Source organism: Melopsittacus undulatus, chromosome 6, assembly GCF_012275295.1.
Source record: "Melopsittacus undulatus isolate bMelUnd1 chromosome 6, bMelUnd1.mat.Z, whole genome shotgun sequence".
In the NCBI taxonomy this organism is placed as follows: Eukaryota; Metazoa; Chordata; class Aves; order Psittaciformes; family Psittaculidae; genus Melopsittacus; species Melopsittacus undulatus.
Genome location: NC_047532.1, coordinates 37213123 through 37228910, shown reverse-complemented (window position 1 = coordinate 37228910; position 15788 = coordinate 37213123). Strand labels below are relative to the sequence as shown.

General features: G+C 41.8%; 1 protein-coding gene across 2 annotated transcripts in view; it reads left to right on the top strand.

The window, feature by feature from the left end:
* Positions 1-15788, top strand: part of VEPH1 (ventricular zone expressed PH domain containing 1) — an 85117-nt gene that overhangs the window by 26432 nt on the left and 42897 nt on the right. For both annotated transcript variants that reach the window (XM_005141966.3, XM_005141965.3), the window contains exons 6-8: positions 6954-7174; positions 14098-14313; positions 15232-15626. In XM_005141966.3, coding sequence (XP_005142023.1) covers positions 6954-7174; positions 14098-14313; positions 15232-15626 — 832 coding nt within the window. The remainder of the gene's footprint in view (positions 1-6953; positions 7175-14097; positions 14314-15231; positions 15627-15788) is intronic.

Here is a 15788-nt window from a genome sequence, read left to right as displayed (position 1 = left end):
AGCAGGAGAGCCTGATGGGAGGCAGGGAGAAGCTGTGTGGGGCAAGATCAGAGGGTTGGGGCAGCTCCTCTGCTCTCCTGTTCACTGGCACAGATGGATGTCATGCAAGTCTTATTTCACTTGTTGCAATAAGGCAAATCCTTTTTCTGTTAGCACTTAGTTTTGAGCATATATTGGCTGGGCAATGGATGTCTGATCGTTGTGGATGCAGCACAGGAAGGCACTGTACTTGCTACTTCTACTGATCTTGAGCTTTGTACTCATTTAAAACAAAATTTATCTTGTAAAAATCAAAACCAGATTTGGTTTGGCTTTGTAAATCTTATTTCAGTTGCAAGGGGATGGGGAGGAGAAGCCAAAATCACATTTGAGTCTGTGAGCCAAGTGACGTTTGTTGTTCTCTCCTTGTTTACTTACGTCACCCAAGCAAAATTTACTTTTATAAGGACTGCAGGTGACCACATATAATTCTGCATTTACTACTTAAGAGTCAATGTCTAGAAGCTTTACGGCTTATAACTAGCTAAACTTCAAATGAGCACAGCTGGGATCAGAACTTAAGGATCTAATTCAGATTCTGTATTTTAGTGTGTCGAACCAGCTCTTCCCAGGCTCTTCTCAGGAGCCTCTGAGGCTCCTTTTCTGCTGTGTTTTACTACTTCAGAGGGACTGGATTTATTTTGCTTTTGTTGTTATTGTTTCATATCAATACCAAGACTAAGCAAGGACCCAACTGGACATGCATTCCATATATTGTGGATATTATGGACTACAGTAATGTTTACAAAGAAATTATTTGCAGAACATTTTCTCCTTATATTTTTTACTTGTTGGTGTGTGCAGATACACACAGCTACTGTTACACACGCAGCCTGGGCAAGCCTACATTGCATAATTAATTTTCAATCTCTCGTGTAAGTGTCGAGTAACTGGCATTGTCCTGTGTCATATGCCTTGTTTTTCTAGGAAGCTACAAGCTGCTGACTTAGCATCCAACTACATTCCAGCCTGCTCTGCCGCCGCAAGCACTGCGTGTTTGTGGAGATGGCACGCTTTTAATTTGTTTATAGAACATTCAGTTTTAGTGACATCCAGGAGACCTTTCAGTCAATACTAAAAGCAACATGCAAAGGTTGGCAGAGGCAAACTTTCCAGCATGAGGTGAATATCTCCTCTCCTTTCCATTTTGCTGAAAAATTCTGAATTATGAAAGATCTGCCCTGATTGAAATGTCTAATGGTTACCAGTGCTCCAGTGGCTGGATTTTGTTTCTGCAATCACCTTTGAACTCTATCAGTCCATTAGACTCCTGACATCCATGTCAGGCTGGCACAACTCTGTCACTGGACACAGATTACATATCCTGTGGAACATCACCACTGGACCTTCTGTGGAGCTTGTCTCCTGTCTCCTGTTTCCTGTCCCCTTTGTCCTGGGCAGAGGAGCTGGGATAGCAGAAAGAGGTTGTGCCTCAAGCTGAGGAGCAAATTGTAGTGAAAAAACAAAGTCAAGCTTTCCAGGTGAGGAGAGGCCTAAGCACAGTATAGAGGAGCTTTGGGGTAGCCGGAGGAGCAGGAGGTCTCAGGCACTGCCTGCAGTCAGCTGGCACCCCAGCACTGCCTGCGAGGTGTTGGGCAGCCACCTCTGCCAGCACAACTGCCCTTTGCTGGAACACCTGGTGTCTCCTGCCTTTCCTTGTCGGGGAGCAGTGTGTCTGTGTTGGTGGTGTTCTCCAAGGGTTTGAATGTACTTCCCGCACTGCCACATTGCCAGTTCAGTAATTCCCTCTGATATAAATGGTACAGAAAGAACCTTAAAATATGCTTGGGTGATGGCTGAGTGTTGCATGCTGGAGCTAAGGTGAGTCACTGTTCTGGGTACAAAAGTTACGGTAGAGTTGCTGGGGTGTGTGTGTGTGTGTGTGTTAAAGTTTCCCATTTTCTCCTTATGGAATGTTGTGTTTCATGGGGCTTTTGCCTCTCTGTGGTGTGGGATGTGCTTTGCTGCCCCACATCACCTGGATGTTTTCACATAGCAAGTTCTCCCTTCACAGACATTATAACTGATGATCTTTCATATTCTATTTGTGAGTTTTGTTTCTTTGCCCTAAGAATTTTTATTTCATTTTATTTAGCCCAGGAGAACTTGAGTGCTTTGTGGCCTGCAGTTTTGTGGTGGGAGGGTATGAGGAGCTATTAGTGGGACACTGATTGGTCCACAATTGCTTGAGGTTGCATCAGACCATATGTGGTGACTGAAGGGTCCTTGTGGATCGTGTGTATTTAGTAACACAGTGGATCTCCCATAGTCCTCCTTTTCACTTATAAAGGTTTTATTTACTTTACTCTGGTGGTTCCTAGTGCAGAATTTGCCCCCACCCTCTTGTGAGCCAAGAGAAGACAGGTTGTGTCGGGATGCTCCCATGCAGATCAGGCTTCTTGAAAGGAAAAAAAATACCATTGAATTTCTTTGATGCCGGGGGCATCACTCACTAAAATGGAGACAATCAACCTGTCATAAAATAACCAGGAAAACATCTGGCATCATAAAAGCTGGACAGATCTTAAAGGCTCAGTATATAACAATGACTGCACCCACAAGAAAGAGTTAAAATAGTGCTCTGATCTGTAAGTGTAACTGCAAAGTTACAAGTGTTAGTGCACCCAGTATTTAGATCAGGTGCAAGTAGAATCATGCAAGCAGCAAAACGGTCCCTTAGACCACTGCTGCTGGTGGTGTCTCACAGCCCACTGTGGCAATGCCTTCCTGAAAACTTCTCTTGTCACTTAGAATCATAGAATAGTTAGGGTTGGAAAGGACCTTAAGATCATCTAGTTCCAACCCCCCTGCCATGGGCAGGGACACCTCACCCTAAACCATATCACCCAAGGCCTCATCCAATCTGGCCTTGAACACTGCCAGGGATGGAGCATTCACTACCTCCCTGGCCAACCCATTCCAGTACCTCACCACCCTAACAGTAAAGAATTTCTTCCTCATATCCAATCTAAACCTCCTCTCTTTAAGTTTCAACCCATTACCCCTTGTCCTGTCACTACAGTCTCTAATGAAGAGTCCATCCCCAGCATCCCTGTAGGCCCCCTTCAGATACTGGAAGGCTGCTATGAGGTCTCCACGCAGCCTTCTCTTCTCCAGGCTGAACAGCCCCAGCTTTCTCAGCCTGTCTTCATATGGGAGGTGCTCCAGTCCCCTGATCATCCTCGTGGCCCTCCTCTGGACTTGTTCCAACAGTTCCATGTCCTTTTTATGTTGAGGACACCAGAACTGCACACAATACTCCAAGTATTGGAGTTTCACAAGAGCAGAGTAGAGGGGCAGGATCACCTCCTTGGACCTGCTGGTCACGCTCCTCTTGATGCAGTCCAGGATACGTTTGGCTTTCTGGGCTGTAAGTGTACACTGAAGCCAGCTCATGTTCATTTTCTCATTGACCAACATCCCCAAGCCCTTCTCTGCAGGGCTGCTCTGAATCTCTTCTCTGCCCAACCTGTAGCTGTGCCTGGGATTGCTCTGACCCAGGTGTAGGACCTTGCACTTGGCATGGTTAAACTTCATGAGGTTGGCATCAGCCCACCTCACAAGCGTGTCAAGGTCCCACCAGATGACATTCCTTCCCTCCAGCATATCAACGTAACCACACAGCTTGGTGTCATCGGCAGACTTGCAGACAGACTGAGACTCAGTCTCACTGTCCATGTCACTTCTCCCCCCCTTTCTTTTCCTGCACTGGAGCCATGTTATAGATATGCTGTTAGTTCTTACTTAGACATGAACCAGCATCCCCTTTCTGGCCAAGCAAAACAAGTGGGAAATGGATCGACAATGGAAGTGTTGGAATTTTGTTTATTGATATTTTGACCCTTTATGGTACAGAATGCAAATATGAGCAAAAAATCCTTTCTGCTTGCTTCTAGAAACAGCCTCTTATGCTTTCCCTGAGCTGCTCTTTCCACCTTGGCAGTTCAGACAGACCCCTGGAGAGATGAGAGGTTTGGTTGAAAAGAGATTTTTATTTAAAGGTTGCCCTCCTGTTTACACACGCCACTTCTGTTGATGTTAGTGACAGTCTCATGGGCGAAGCTGAAATCAGACCTTGTCCTTTAACCATAAATTTGTGCAAAGCAAAACACAATCTTGGGGCATAGGTCAATTGAACATTTTAATAGTTGAGTTTGGGGTTTTTTTTGCCGCCAATTATGTCTGAACCAACTGGAAATTGGAATTACTTCTGAATGCCTTGTGATCTCTTTTTGTAGTCTTCTGAGCCAGATTTCAAGATAAAGCAAAATACTTTGCCACCCCTCATAGCTTGTGGTTTAGATCTTCACCTGCTGGCAGATACAATGTCATAACATGCAAGGGGATGCTTATAAAAAATACACAAATGCATAAAATAAGCATTGTTATAATAACAATGGGTTATGCACATCCAAAGAGGCTGCCTGAAAATTTTTGGATAAAATATGTGGCAGGGATAATGACTGCTTTCATTTTGAATTATTTTGCTGCAATTTTGTTTTGTGTAACAGTTACACATTATATTACTCAGTAGTTTATTGTTCTTTTACTTCACTCCAGGCGAAGCATTTCAGCATGGCTGGAGTCCAGCTGGATCAAAGTGACATGAAAATGGTCAAAACTTCTCTTCCAGTTAGTCTGCTGCACAGTTTGTTTAGGAAACAAAAATGTGTTTTAAATGTTAATTGAGCCTGTGTTTATCTCTTGGAGGGAGGATCATCTTCCAAATAAACTAGTGAATATGTACCAAAAAGTCAACCTCTTAAGCCATTGAGAAAAAAAAAGGCTCATTCCATCACATCACCCCAGCCCATCTGAGGATGTAGCTGTAGTTTTTCCTCATATGGCTGAAGGGAAGCAATTTGTCTGATACACTTTTCTCATTTATCTCTGTCACGTCACGGTGTAGCAGATCCATTTTTGTTTCAAATAAGTTGACTTTTTTTTCAAAAAATGTCTGTCTTGTGATGCTCAGGCCATGTTCTGCCAAAATCCCCCATGTATTTTATAGCCCAGCTGTATTTAGAATCAAACTTTCAGCAATTTTTTCTCTCCCTTTATGAGGTCCCAGAAGAGAAGAGGCAATAATGCTGTTGCCCCACAGTGTTTGGAGTACATGTATGGCACACAACTTTCTCTCCTTTTCTGCTAATATTCTGGGAAGAAGATAATTTTTTATTTTTGCTTTTGCTTGCATTTCAGCACAAGCTCTAAAAGCAAAATATTTCCCCATTTCTGTACCAAGTGGATTTTGCTGAGCAGAGACATACCCGGTTACCCCAGTGGAAGATCTGATATGAGCTCCTAAGTTAATTGCTGCTTTCCCTGCTGCTTTTCCCACTTAGACATTTTAAGGACTTTGAGACCTGATACACTTATAACAGAGGAATCCTAATGCGTTTCTTCACCTTTGGGATTTCTGGTTTAGTTTGTGAATTTGTACACGTATGTACAGAAACAGTTGGAACTGGAATTGTGTGCCCTTGCCAAGCAGAGGTGATATAGTATCTATGCTAGAAAATACTTGCATATTTAATATTACTATCTGAAATAGCCCCTTTAATCCTAATTTGTGGGGGATGCAATCTCGCTGATAAATTGGCAAGATCACATCCCCCTGAAAAACTGACTAGCAAAACTTCGACTACAGAGGGCATATCAGACTTCAGTGCATTGGCAGTGATTGATACAACTTGCCAGACAGCACCTTATCTCATGTGATAAGATCTTAAAACACAATCTAATTTTAAACGTCTCTTTGTTGCAGTGTTAGTCACAGGTCTAAGATATCTGAGTGTTTCTCTTAAATGAATTGCTAAGAAAGGAGAGAAACTATATGATTTATGAGGTACTTTATCCTCTCAACATTAGTGCAAAGAGATTCTGATAGTCCCCCGGCTCCTGCCCACTGCATCTCACTCCTCTGCTGATGCTGTGCCAGAGGTGTCCTGCTCAGTCTGTGTAGCACCAGTGACAACAGGCTTTTAGGTGACACTGCTAAACAAAGCAAATCAGCAACATCCAAGAGCTCCAGAAAAGAAGTCATGATTGGGAAATGTTTTATGGTCTGAGAAATAAATCTTCATTCCTTGCAAAATTATTTGTAACAGCTAGTGGCATATGCAGAATTCACTGCAAATGTCTAATGCCCCTTGGTTATTTGCTGTTATAGGGTGGAGAGTAACATGGGAAAAGCAAAAATCCATTAGTACAGTGGGGCTGTAATGAAGACGCAAAACTGCTATTGGCTGTGGGTCATGCAATGCCACAAACTAGCACAGACCTCAGCTGCAGGGTCCATTGAGCCTGCAAGTTTAACATGTTTGTGTCTCTTCTAATACTTGCGTAAGCTCAATGTGCAACAGGTTGGGTACAGACACTAGCGAAAAGACCCTCTGGCAGATGATCCTGTGAACTTGAGCAGCATGCATGAGTGCGTGGCCCCTTACTAGAGTTTGCCTGCCACAAACAGCAAGGAATAAAGCAGAAAAAGGACACAGAAACTGGGTATAGGAAGGTAAAGTATCATGGCCAGACTCATAAGGCTTATCAAAGGAAAAAGGGGAGCTAGGTCTGCTGCTGGTGCTGTGATCACTGACTCAGGCTGATCGACCACACTAGAGCAATGCAGGCTCCTTCAGAAAGGCTTTAGGGACTCTGACTCTAAGCCTGAAGAGGAGACAGAGTGTACTAAAGTTAGGCTGGGTTAAGAAATACCAAGAGGAATAAACATAATGTCAATAGTACACAAAAATAAACTGTGTTTGATGCAGTTGTCTTTTTGTTATTTATCATGGGGTAGCCGCTATTCCCCAGTGACATTTTAATCAACAGCATGCATGCAAATGTCCCTTGCACAAGCAAACAATGAATTAATTTGTTTAAAATTGTTCTTCTCTTCTTACATTTTCTAGGAACGAGCCAGAATATGCCTGATGTATTTGGTGAACCAGCTGGCCAATATGGAACACTCATTTCACCATATTCTTTTGCTGGAAATTAAGAGTCTTACTGACAGTTTCTCAAGTATCTTGGGCACCCAGAGCAGAGATATCTACCGCATGAGCAACAGTTTCACAGCCATAGCCAAGCTCCTCATCCGACAGCTAGAGAATGATAACATGTCTGGAGCCAGGTAAAGCTCGTTTTTTGTATGATAAAGCTACAGCCATCTCCATGGCTGTGTGAGACAATGTAAATTTATATTAAGTATACTCAAGTTGCAATGAACAAACAGTCAGCTGAAAGTAACTAGTACTGCAGCTCCTGTAAGTCATTACATTGCCATTTTCATATTGATCTTGTATCGTTCCAGTATATACTCACTTAGCCTTTGGATTGTGTTATTTATAGGGTCAGGTAAGCATGCAAAGTAGTTTACCAGAAACAGATGGGCAACATCCCTAACCTGAGGCATGCATTTCAAATACACGCATAAAGATGATTGTCATTGAAGTAGAATTCTGTAATTAAAGGGTGGCAGTAAGAACTGTGGGTGCACTGCAGACACCAGCTTTGTGCTGCCAGGCAGAATGACCGCCAAACATCATACACCAGAAATTGTGTCATTTGGCACTGAAGAATAAAGAAGTTGTTCAAGTTTGAGCACTTAAAGGATAGGAAGAAAGCCATGTCTCAGATAAGTAGACTAAGACAGTCTAAAATTCTTCAGTTAAAAATAAATCAGTGAAGTCAGGCTGCACAGTTATCATTGGGTTTATTCTAGAAGATAGCCACTGACGCTGATGAGAACAATGACTGGCATAGCTGCCTCGTAAAGGTTTGCTAAAAATGGTCTGAGAAAAAAAATTCTCAAGCCTGTACGAAAAGATGTTCTGTTCATTTAGCTTCTTTTAAAAGTGTCTCAGCCTCTTTTAAATGTGTATCCTAAAGTTAAAGCATTTGGAGTGTCTCTGCGTCCGTCAGTAAAAGTACAAGTGTTATTTAAATATATGGTAGTAGTCACTTCTAATTAGGGAAGGACTTATAATTAGCATTGTGTATACTGAACTAGGTCAAGAGGGCACAAAGGAATAGGAATTCTTTGAAAAAAATTAACACAGATGTCAGAAAACTCATAACCATGAGGGATAGCCTTGGAGACAGACTTGTAGAGTTGGAGCCAAAACATTGAGGTCATTCAAGAAACTATTAATTGGTATCCTGGAGAGAGTTAAAAATGAAAAAGGAGAGGAGCCCTGATATAGCTCCTCATTTTACAAGGCTGTAAGAAAACTTCACCTGGTGGCTGTAATCTCAGCTGAAATCAAGCCCTCAGCACTTGTTTATATAAAGCTTCATTGGAGATAGTGAAAAAACTGAAGTGGAGATAGTAAAATGAACAGGCAATGACATACATGTTTTCCAAACTAGTCAAGTTCAACTGGGACACTTAGTGAAGGGGACCAGAAGAATGTCATGTATTCTGGGAACCACAGTGAAGCAGGACAGGAATTGAGGCTTCAGTAATAAAGTATAGTAATTATTCACAGAGCCCATTGTGGTCCCTTGATTTACAGTAGAAAAATTATTTGTTAAAATGTTATGATATTTCTATTCCTTATTATCTCATGTGCTTAACATTTATCTCTAGAGCTGATAAAAAACAGTAAAAAGCAAGAAAAGTTTTAATTAAAATGTTGTTGTTTTGTTTCCCTGTTCCTCTCTAAAATTCCCCTTTGTTGAGGCCTGGCTTAACGGAGGAGTAGAAGCTTCTTTGTCTGTGTGAGTGTGGTTACAGATGCAAGATACTGTTTGGTTGGAGAGTCTTGGTGGGGAGAAGGGAGGTAATTATATTTTTCAGTGGATTTTTCAGAAGATATCCTTATTTTCCCTCAGGAGAAAAATTCTGCTTCTACTCAGCATGAAAGGAAAATGCTTTGGTTGTTTGCTTGTTTAAGTTGTATTTGCTTCCACATGGCAAGTTTGAACATAGCCATGCATATAAGTGAATGAAAATGTACTGCCTTCTTTGGAATCCAAGAGTTGCAATGTGGTCCAGGGGCCAGACTCTGGAGGGTAAAAAGTAAGGGCAGACCATGAAAATGCACCAACCTAGGGCTGCAGTGAGGCTGTTTGGAGGTTATTCTGGTTTAAGGAAGGACATTCCTCCTTCCTTTTTGTTTTGGTTTTATTGGGTTTTAACATTTCTGTGGATAAATTGCTGCTATTATGAAACTGGACAGTCCCTGTGATGCAGCTGTGCTTGCCACAAGGAAGCTGTGAGTGTAGCCAGAAGTGTTGGGAAGGAAAACCCGTTCCTGATGTTCCTCTGGGTAAGGACCAGTGTCTCAGGACATCTGCTGCAGGAGGGTCTGCCTTGCACACAGCTGTCTTGAGCCAGTGGCAGGGCCTGGGCCCTTTCAAACAAACCTTTCTGAAATTATTTCTTATTCTCCATCTGCTGCTTGATTTTTTTAATTGTAATTTTATCCCCCACCAATCATTGGTGACCCTGGTTGCTTGCAGCTGCCATCATCCTGTTATCTCAGTGTGGCTCTGAGAGGTCACAATGAAACACTGACTTTTCACAATTATAATTTTTAGGTATTTGGTTTTATATTTCAGGCCTGTATCAAGCAAAGTATTCGCTAAATCAGACAAGAAAAAGTACGACAGCAAGTAAGGCTAAAATAAGAGTCCTTCACTAATTTAATCAGAGTTTATTCTGACTTGTACTAGCATAAGTGGGACCGGTCCAGGCACTGACATGGCAATACCCTCCTAGCTCCAGAGCTGCTGCAGTTACTGAACTGCAGTGATTTTTAAAGAGCAGCAATCCAGAATATTTGTGCTGTGAAAGGAAAACAGGATTTTAAAATGTGTGGCTGGATTATAACCATTCCTTCCAGAATCATGTGTTTACATAAGAAGAAATTGATTTCTTTAGAGTGATGGCTGGCTTGGAGTTGTTTGACACAGGGAATTTTACATGCAGTTACTGGAGAATATAATTAAAACCATGTGATGCTCTGTTGCCCCTTACTGTCACAAAATTGCAAGTTATTCAGTCTCAGAGGTACTTTTTAACAACATGGAGTTTTAATGGGCGGATTCAACCCAGAAGGACAGCATGGTCCATTGAAAGAAGGCAAGAAACAAAAGTAAGATAATTAAATGGGACTTCCAAGTCCTTGATCTGGGTAAGAACAGAGAATAACAGGCTATACCACTGCTGCTCACTTTAGTGTAGTGATTGGATGAAATTATTCTTTTCCTTAAGGGAGAGGTCTAGCACATGGCATCATTTGGTATTCCTTTGCCATTCATTTGCGTTTCATTTTCTACAGTGTTCTATAAATCAATGTGTAGTAGTGAAGAGAGCTATAACAGCATCTAAGACTTTCCTATCCTGGTAAGGTATTATGGTGTGATTTAATTCAGCACAAGCACCAAGAAGCCTGTCTGCATGCAGCATCCCTTGCTACTTTATGTCCTGCCTGGCTCCCAGGAGCAGCTACCCTGCATGCAGCACCTGCCAGTGCCTGCTGTCTGTGTTTGTCAGCATCAGCTATTGAAATGTTCTGGCATCTACCATCAGTACCTGCGAGTGCAGAGGCTATGAGTGCCGTTGCCTGTGAAGTGATGGAGGATGCAGGCTTCAGCTCCCTGTGGAACCTCAGCCTTGAATATTATCTGGCTGATAAGAGTTTCCATGATAATTCCTAGCAATAATTTGGAAGCTCCTGATGGGCATCCCAGCCATGACCCAGAGGTTTTGAGATTGCCGTCGCTGTCCACCACTTGTCTTCTTCAAACCTGCAAGTCTACTGTATTTGAGGAGATGATTATGCCTGTTCATTGATGAACCCCAAGGACTCACACCTGATCCATTTGTGTTGCCTCCATCCACAGAGTTGAAGCCCTAGAAGCAATCCCATCTCACATGTATTTTTATCAGTGTCCATTTCTGTATGCTCTTTTCCCCATTTTAAGCACCTGGCTGGTGCTGTTATAATGGTGCTGGTGGTCTGGAGAAATGTTTTGCAAATTAATATATCACTCTTGACTTGCTGACCTGTATAGTAAGGTCTCTTTCTAAAGAGTGAAATTGCGAGTATCATAGTACTGTCTTTTCAAGCCAGATCCTTACGATTTCTTTATAGGTTTATGCATCCTTTTCCTCTCAAAAACAGCTTGAGCTTTGGTGTAAGCTGATCCTGCTCCAGCAACCTCAGCAATGTACTGAATGTCTCCTGCCAAGATTTCAAACAATAGTTTATTTTACTGTTGCTGGAAGGAGAGGCCAGCAGAAAGGCCTGCCAGGCATCCCATTGGGCACAGGGTGGAGGCTTCATTGAATGTTTCAAATGGGTTATGCGCTTTTGGCTTCCTGGGAATTGATAACATGTAAAGCAGGTACATGTGAGAGCCATGCCCAGGGCTGAGCGCTCTGACTTCCTTATGTAGTGCTTGCAGTTGCCCTGGAACCCCAGGCAACAACCAGATCAAAACCAAGGTGGTGGCTTGAGGAACACCTTGCAGCAATGAGCTCTCTATGCACTAACTTACTGCTGCTTCACATAAGGCAAATAGGTCTCATCAATGTGTTTCTTTGGAGAAGGATTTTCTTGTATTTCCTTCATAAAGCCACCAGAGTTCAACAGGAGAATGATGGACAAAAAAATGCTGTTGTAAATGGCCATTTTTATTTCCAAACATCATCAGGCTTGCTGGTTTGGGTCTGTCATTCAAAAACCACATCAGTCCATCAGTCCCCTCCCTGTGGCCAGAGGGCTTTCTATGTATTTACATATGTAACAAGACATTTTTCTTAGCACACAGTTCCCACAATGGAGCAGCATTAGGAGTGATCTTGGAGTGACAGCTTTCTAACAAATTAAATCTTTTCCCACATCTCCAGACAGATTTGTTAGTAAAGGTCAAACCGTGGTTCTTAATTACAGAAGAATATCTTTTTCAGTGTTCTGCACTGTTAATATCTTCTGAGATCATACCTAAATTGAAAACAAGACAAAACTTACCAACTCCTCTGAGAAATATCCTGAGCTGCCTTTATCAAAACAAATGAGAAAGTACATTTTGTGATGCAGGATTTGTGAGTTTGGTTTGGGGTTTTTTTTAACATGCTTTTTTGTTTCCACAATAGGTAATTTGCCGTATTTGGGAGTTTTTAATAGGCTTCCCAACTGTGAGCATGACACGTTGAGACTCTGCTGCTTTGAAAGGCTGTGTTAAAACTCTTATTTGTAGCCTTCCATACCCATATTGTACAGATTTAGCTATTCAGATGTTTCCTCATCAGGGAAAAAAACAACTGCCACCAAACAAGCAAGCACACAAACATGAAGAAATGGTCAGAAGTAAAATGAGCTCTAAAGAGCTGTGGGTACTTTAAAAAGTAAATACTGTCAAATACCCCTTAATTCCCTGAGATTTCCAATTGTCTTCATGCTGCCTTCATGATTTTTTATTCCAGTTACTCCATAGTTGCAGGAGTAAGATGGAAACGTAGAAATCCTCAACAGAAGGCACCCCCCTGAAGAGGGGAAGGAGCAACAGTGGTTTTGCCACATGTGCTGTTGGTCCCCCAGGAAATTCAGTCCTGGTGTTGCATAAAGACCAAGCAGCATCTTCAAAGAAGAATACAGATATCCAAGGGTTAGGTCTCTGGCAAATGGCTCAATATTTGGAGAAGCCGAATCTCACTGTGGGCTATGAGCTGTGTAGGATCCTACCAGCAAACTCCATTTTCAGAAGCTCAGTTCTGGGGAATCTGGCAGTCAGACTGAAAACCTTAACCTAGGAAACCTGGATTTGGGCACGGAAAAAGCTGCACTTGGGATAGGGTGCAACACGGTGTGCCTGCCCTTGCCCTGGTAAGGGGTGGTGGGTCTGTCACCTTGGGATCCTTCTGCAGAGGGTTTCCTCTCTGCCCTGTGGCTTTGGCAGTAGCAATTACTGCCCCAGCAGCACCATGGCTGTGCCTCCAGCAAAGACAGTATTTTTACTGGTCAAAAGACATTTTAATGGCTAGAAAGCAAATTTTTAACAGCACTATATCTGACAGATTTCTTTTTGTTCCTTAAGATTAACAGCTTCCCTTACATTTATTTTAAAGTTATCTTCAAATTATAGAATCAGAATACTTAGGTTTGGAAAAGACCTCGAGATCATCTAGTTCCAACCCCCCTGCCATGGGCAGAGACACCTCACACTAAACCATGTCACACAAGGCCTCATTCAACCTGGCCTTGAACACCACCAGGGATGGAGCATTCACAGCTTCCCTGGAGAACACATTCCAGTGCCTCACCACCCTAACATTAAAGAACTTCTTCCTTATATCCAATCTAAACTTCCTGTGTTTAAGTTTCAACCCATTACCCCTTGTCCTATCACTACAGTCTCTAATGAAGCGTCCACCCCAGCATCCTTTTAGGCTCTGAAATTTTGTATTAAAAGATCGTATTCTAAAAGTAAAATAACGATCAACTTTAAAATAAAACAGCTTGTCCTGCAGTCCTACCAAGTTCATCTTAATTTGTTGTTTTCTCTTTTGCTGAACTTCAGTCACATTGCTAAGGACTTTTATTGAGCCTGTTTCTGTACTTGTGCTGAGTTTTGAGAGGTGTTTTTCTTACTCAGACTACAATAATCCAGTAGGAACTGCATGTACTTTTGTCAAACTTTTAAAACCACAGACTTTTATAAACTCTGCAATTAGCTTGACTTCAAGTTTATTAAAATAATGTAGTAAGTTTCTGTTTAGCAAGCTAGAGAGAATGGTTTAAATTCAATTGAAAAACTTTTTGCTATGGTTCCACAGGGTAAAGAGTGGGGTTTTGTTTATGCAGGTACAGCACATGCAGTTTCTTATCTGGTGTTGTCAGAGATGTTCAATGTTTCTGATCCATCAGGCAGAGACATTGATTCAGAAGATGCTTTTGAAAATTATTAATCAACCTCTAGGAGAATCTCTGCTGAAACACAATTATTTTACCAGAAACATAATAAAGGTCACAGACAGAAATGCAGCATCAGCATCCCTATGAACATAGTGTGCCAGAGTTAAATCTCTGCTTTCTACTTCCTTAGGATGGAAAACGATACTGATACTGAAACAGAATCTCCTGCACCAGTGGATGATTTAAAATCTGTTATGAATGAAAGTGAAGAGGATGAAAAGCTTCAAGTTAAAATACAGGCTTTTGAAGAGAAAATAAATGTTGACAATGGTACTCCTGGCTCAGTGCGGAGATACAGTTTAGGCCAGGTTTCTAAAGAAGAAAGGAAGGATATGAGATTTAACAGGTATGGCTCTGTAAAATGTGTGAGTGCTTTTTGTGAATATAAGTTTATAAGTTTTGCAATAAAACTTTATGCAAACGTTGAGTGTTTGGCCCACTTGATGCCTTTGGGTATCATAATTCTAATTTTAACTAAGTCTCATACCCATAAATTCAAAGACTGGATAAAGCTTTCCTAAATTATTTATTTAATCTCTTGTGCCCTACACCAGTACAAGGAATAGGAAAATATTTGCATACAGACATTACTAGAAAGGAAAATACGGAAACTTTTCTTGAGTATTGTTGCTAACAATAAGTATCAAATGTTTGAATGAAGTCTTGCCTGTGTGCCATGAGATGATTATGACTCTCCTGGGACCCTGGGTTAGATAGCAGCTCAAACAGCAACATGCACCCACAGTGTCTTTAAGTTGCCTGTACACTGCAGCTTTGCAACAGAGCTTTTCTCTTCCTGCTCCAGTATTTGCCTTTTTAGCCACTTCCCTTCTACCGATTTTACTCTTACAGAGGCTTATCTTCGTCCTCAGCATATAGGTATGGGGCAATGAAGAACTTGAGGCTGAATCTTGGTTCAGTTAAATGGCACTGGATGGCATTTTTATGATGTGCTCAACAATACATATATTCCAGTCCTGGGGTTATAAGTTTCTTGCACATAGGCTGACTAGCTCCCTCCATGGCATGCAGATGTTGTGATATATGGATATTATTTAGTTTCATTTGCTTATTAAAGCTGTGGCTTGCATTTTTCTTTTGAAATGCATATCTACCAAAAGATGCTTGCTTCTGGCTAAGTGAGACCCACACTCAGCTCTCTGAGCCAGCTGCACAGAGGTAACTCAGAGGAGCATGTGTTTGGGTGGTTTTTGTGTCTGACCTCTACTCCAAAACCTTTGTCCTTTCCTTTATCACCTTCCAGGTCCAAAAGCCTTGCTTTGCATGCAGTCCGCATGAAGGGTATAAATTCAGAGTGTGGACAGGACGAGGACAATGGGGAGATAACTGCTGGTATCTCCTTCTCTGAGATCTACATTAGGCAAGAGAATGACAAATTGCCTTTCAATGTCGGTACTGAAGCCATGCAACTACGAAATTCTTTGTTTTCACACCAAAGTATTGATTACATGGAATCAGCAAATTTGCAAGACTCTGCTAAAGAAAAGGCCCTCGAAGGAAGCACAGAGGCAGTGATGAGCCCCAGGGAATACCAGGATAAGCTCTACTTGCACTTGAAGGAAAACCTGGGTAAAGTGAAAGCGTATGTCACAGAGATGGGGAGAAAAATTCCTATCCCTGATCAGTGTGTTGTTGAAGGTAAGAGCTCTAAGCCTTCACAGTTATGAGAACTTTAGCACTATGCTGAAAGTCCTCTCAAGGCCCAAGCAAATGGGTAGAAAAGACTGCTAACACAGAGCTCATGGATGGAGAAGAATATTAGTTTTATAAAACAATGTCATTCCCAAACTGCAGTGTTTT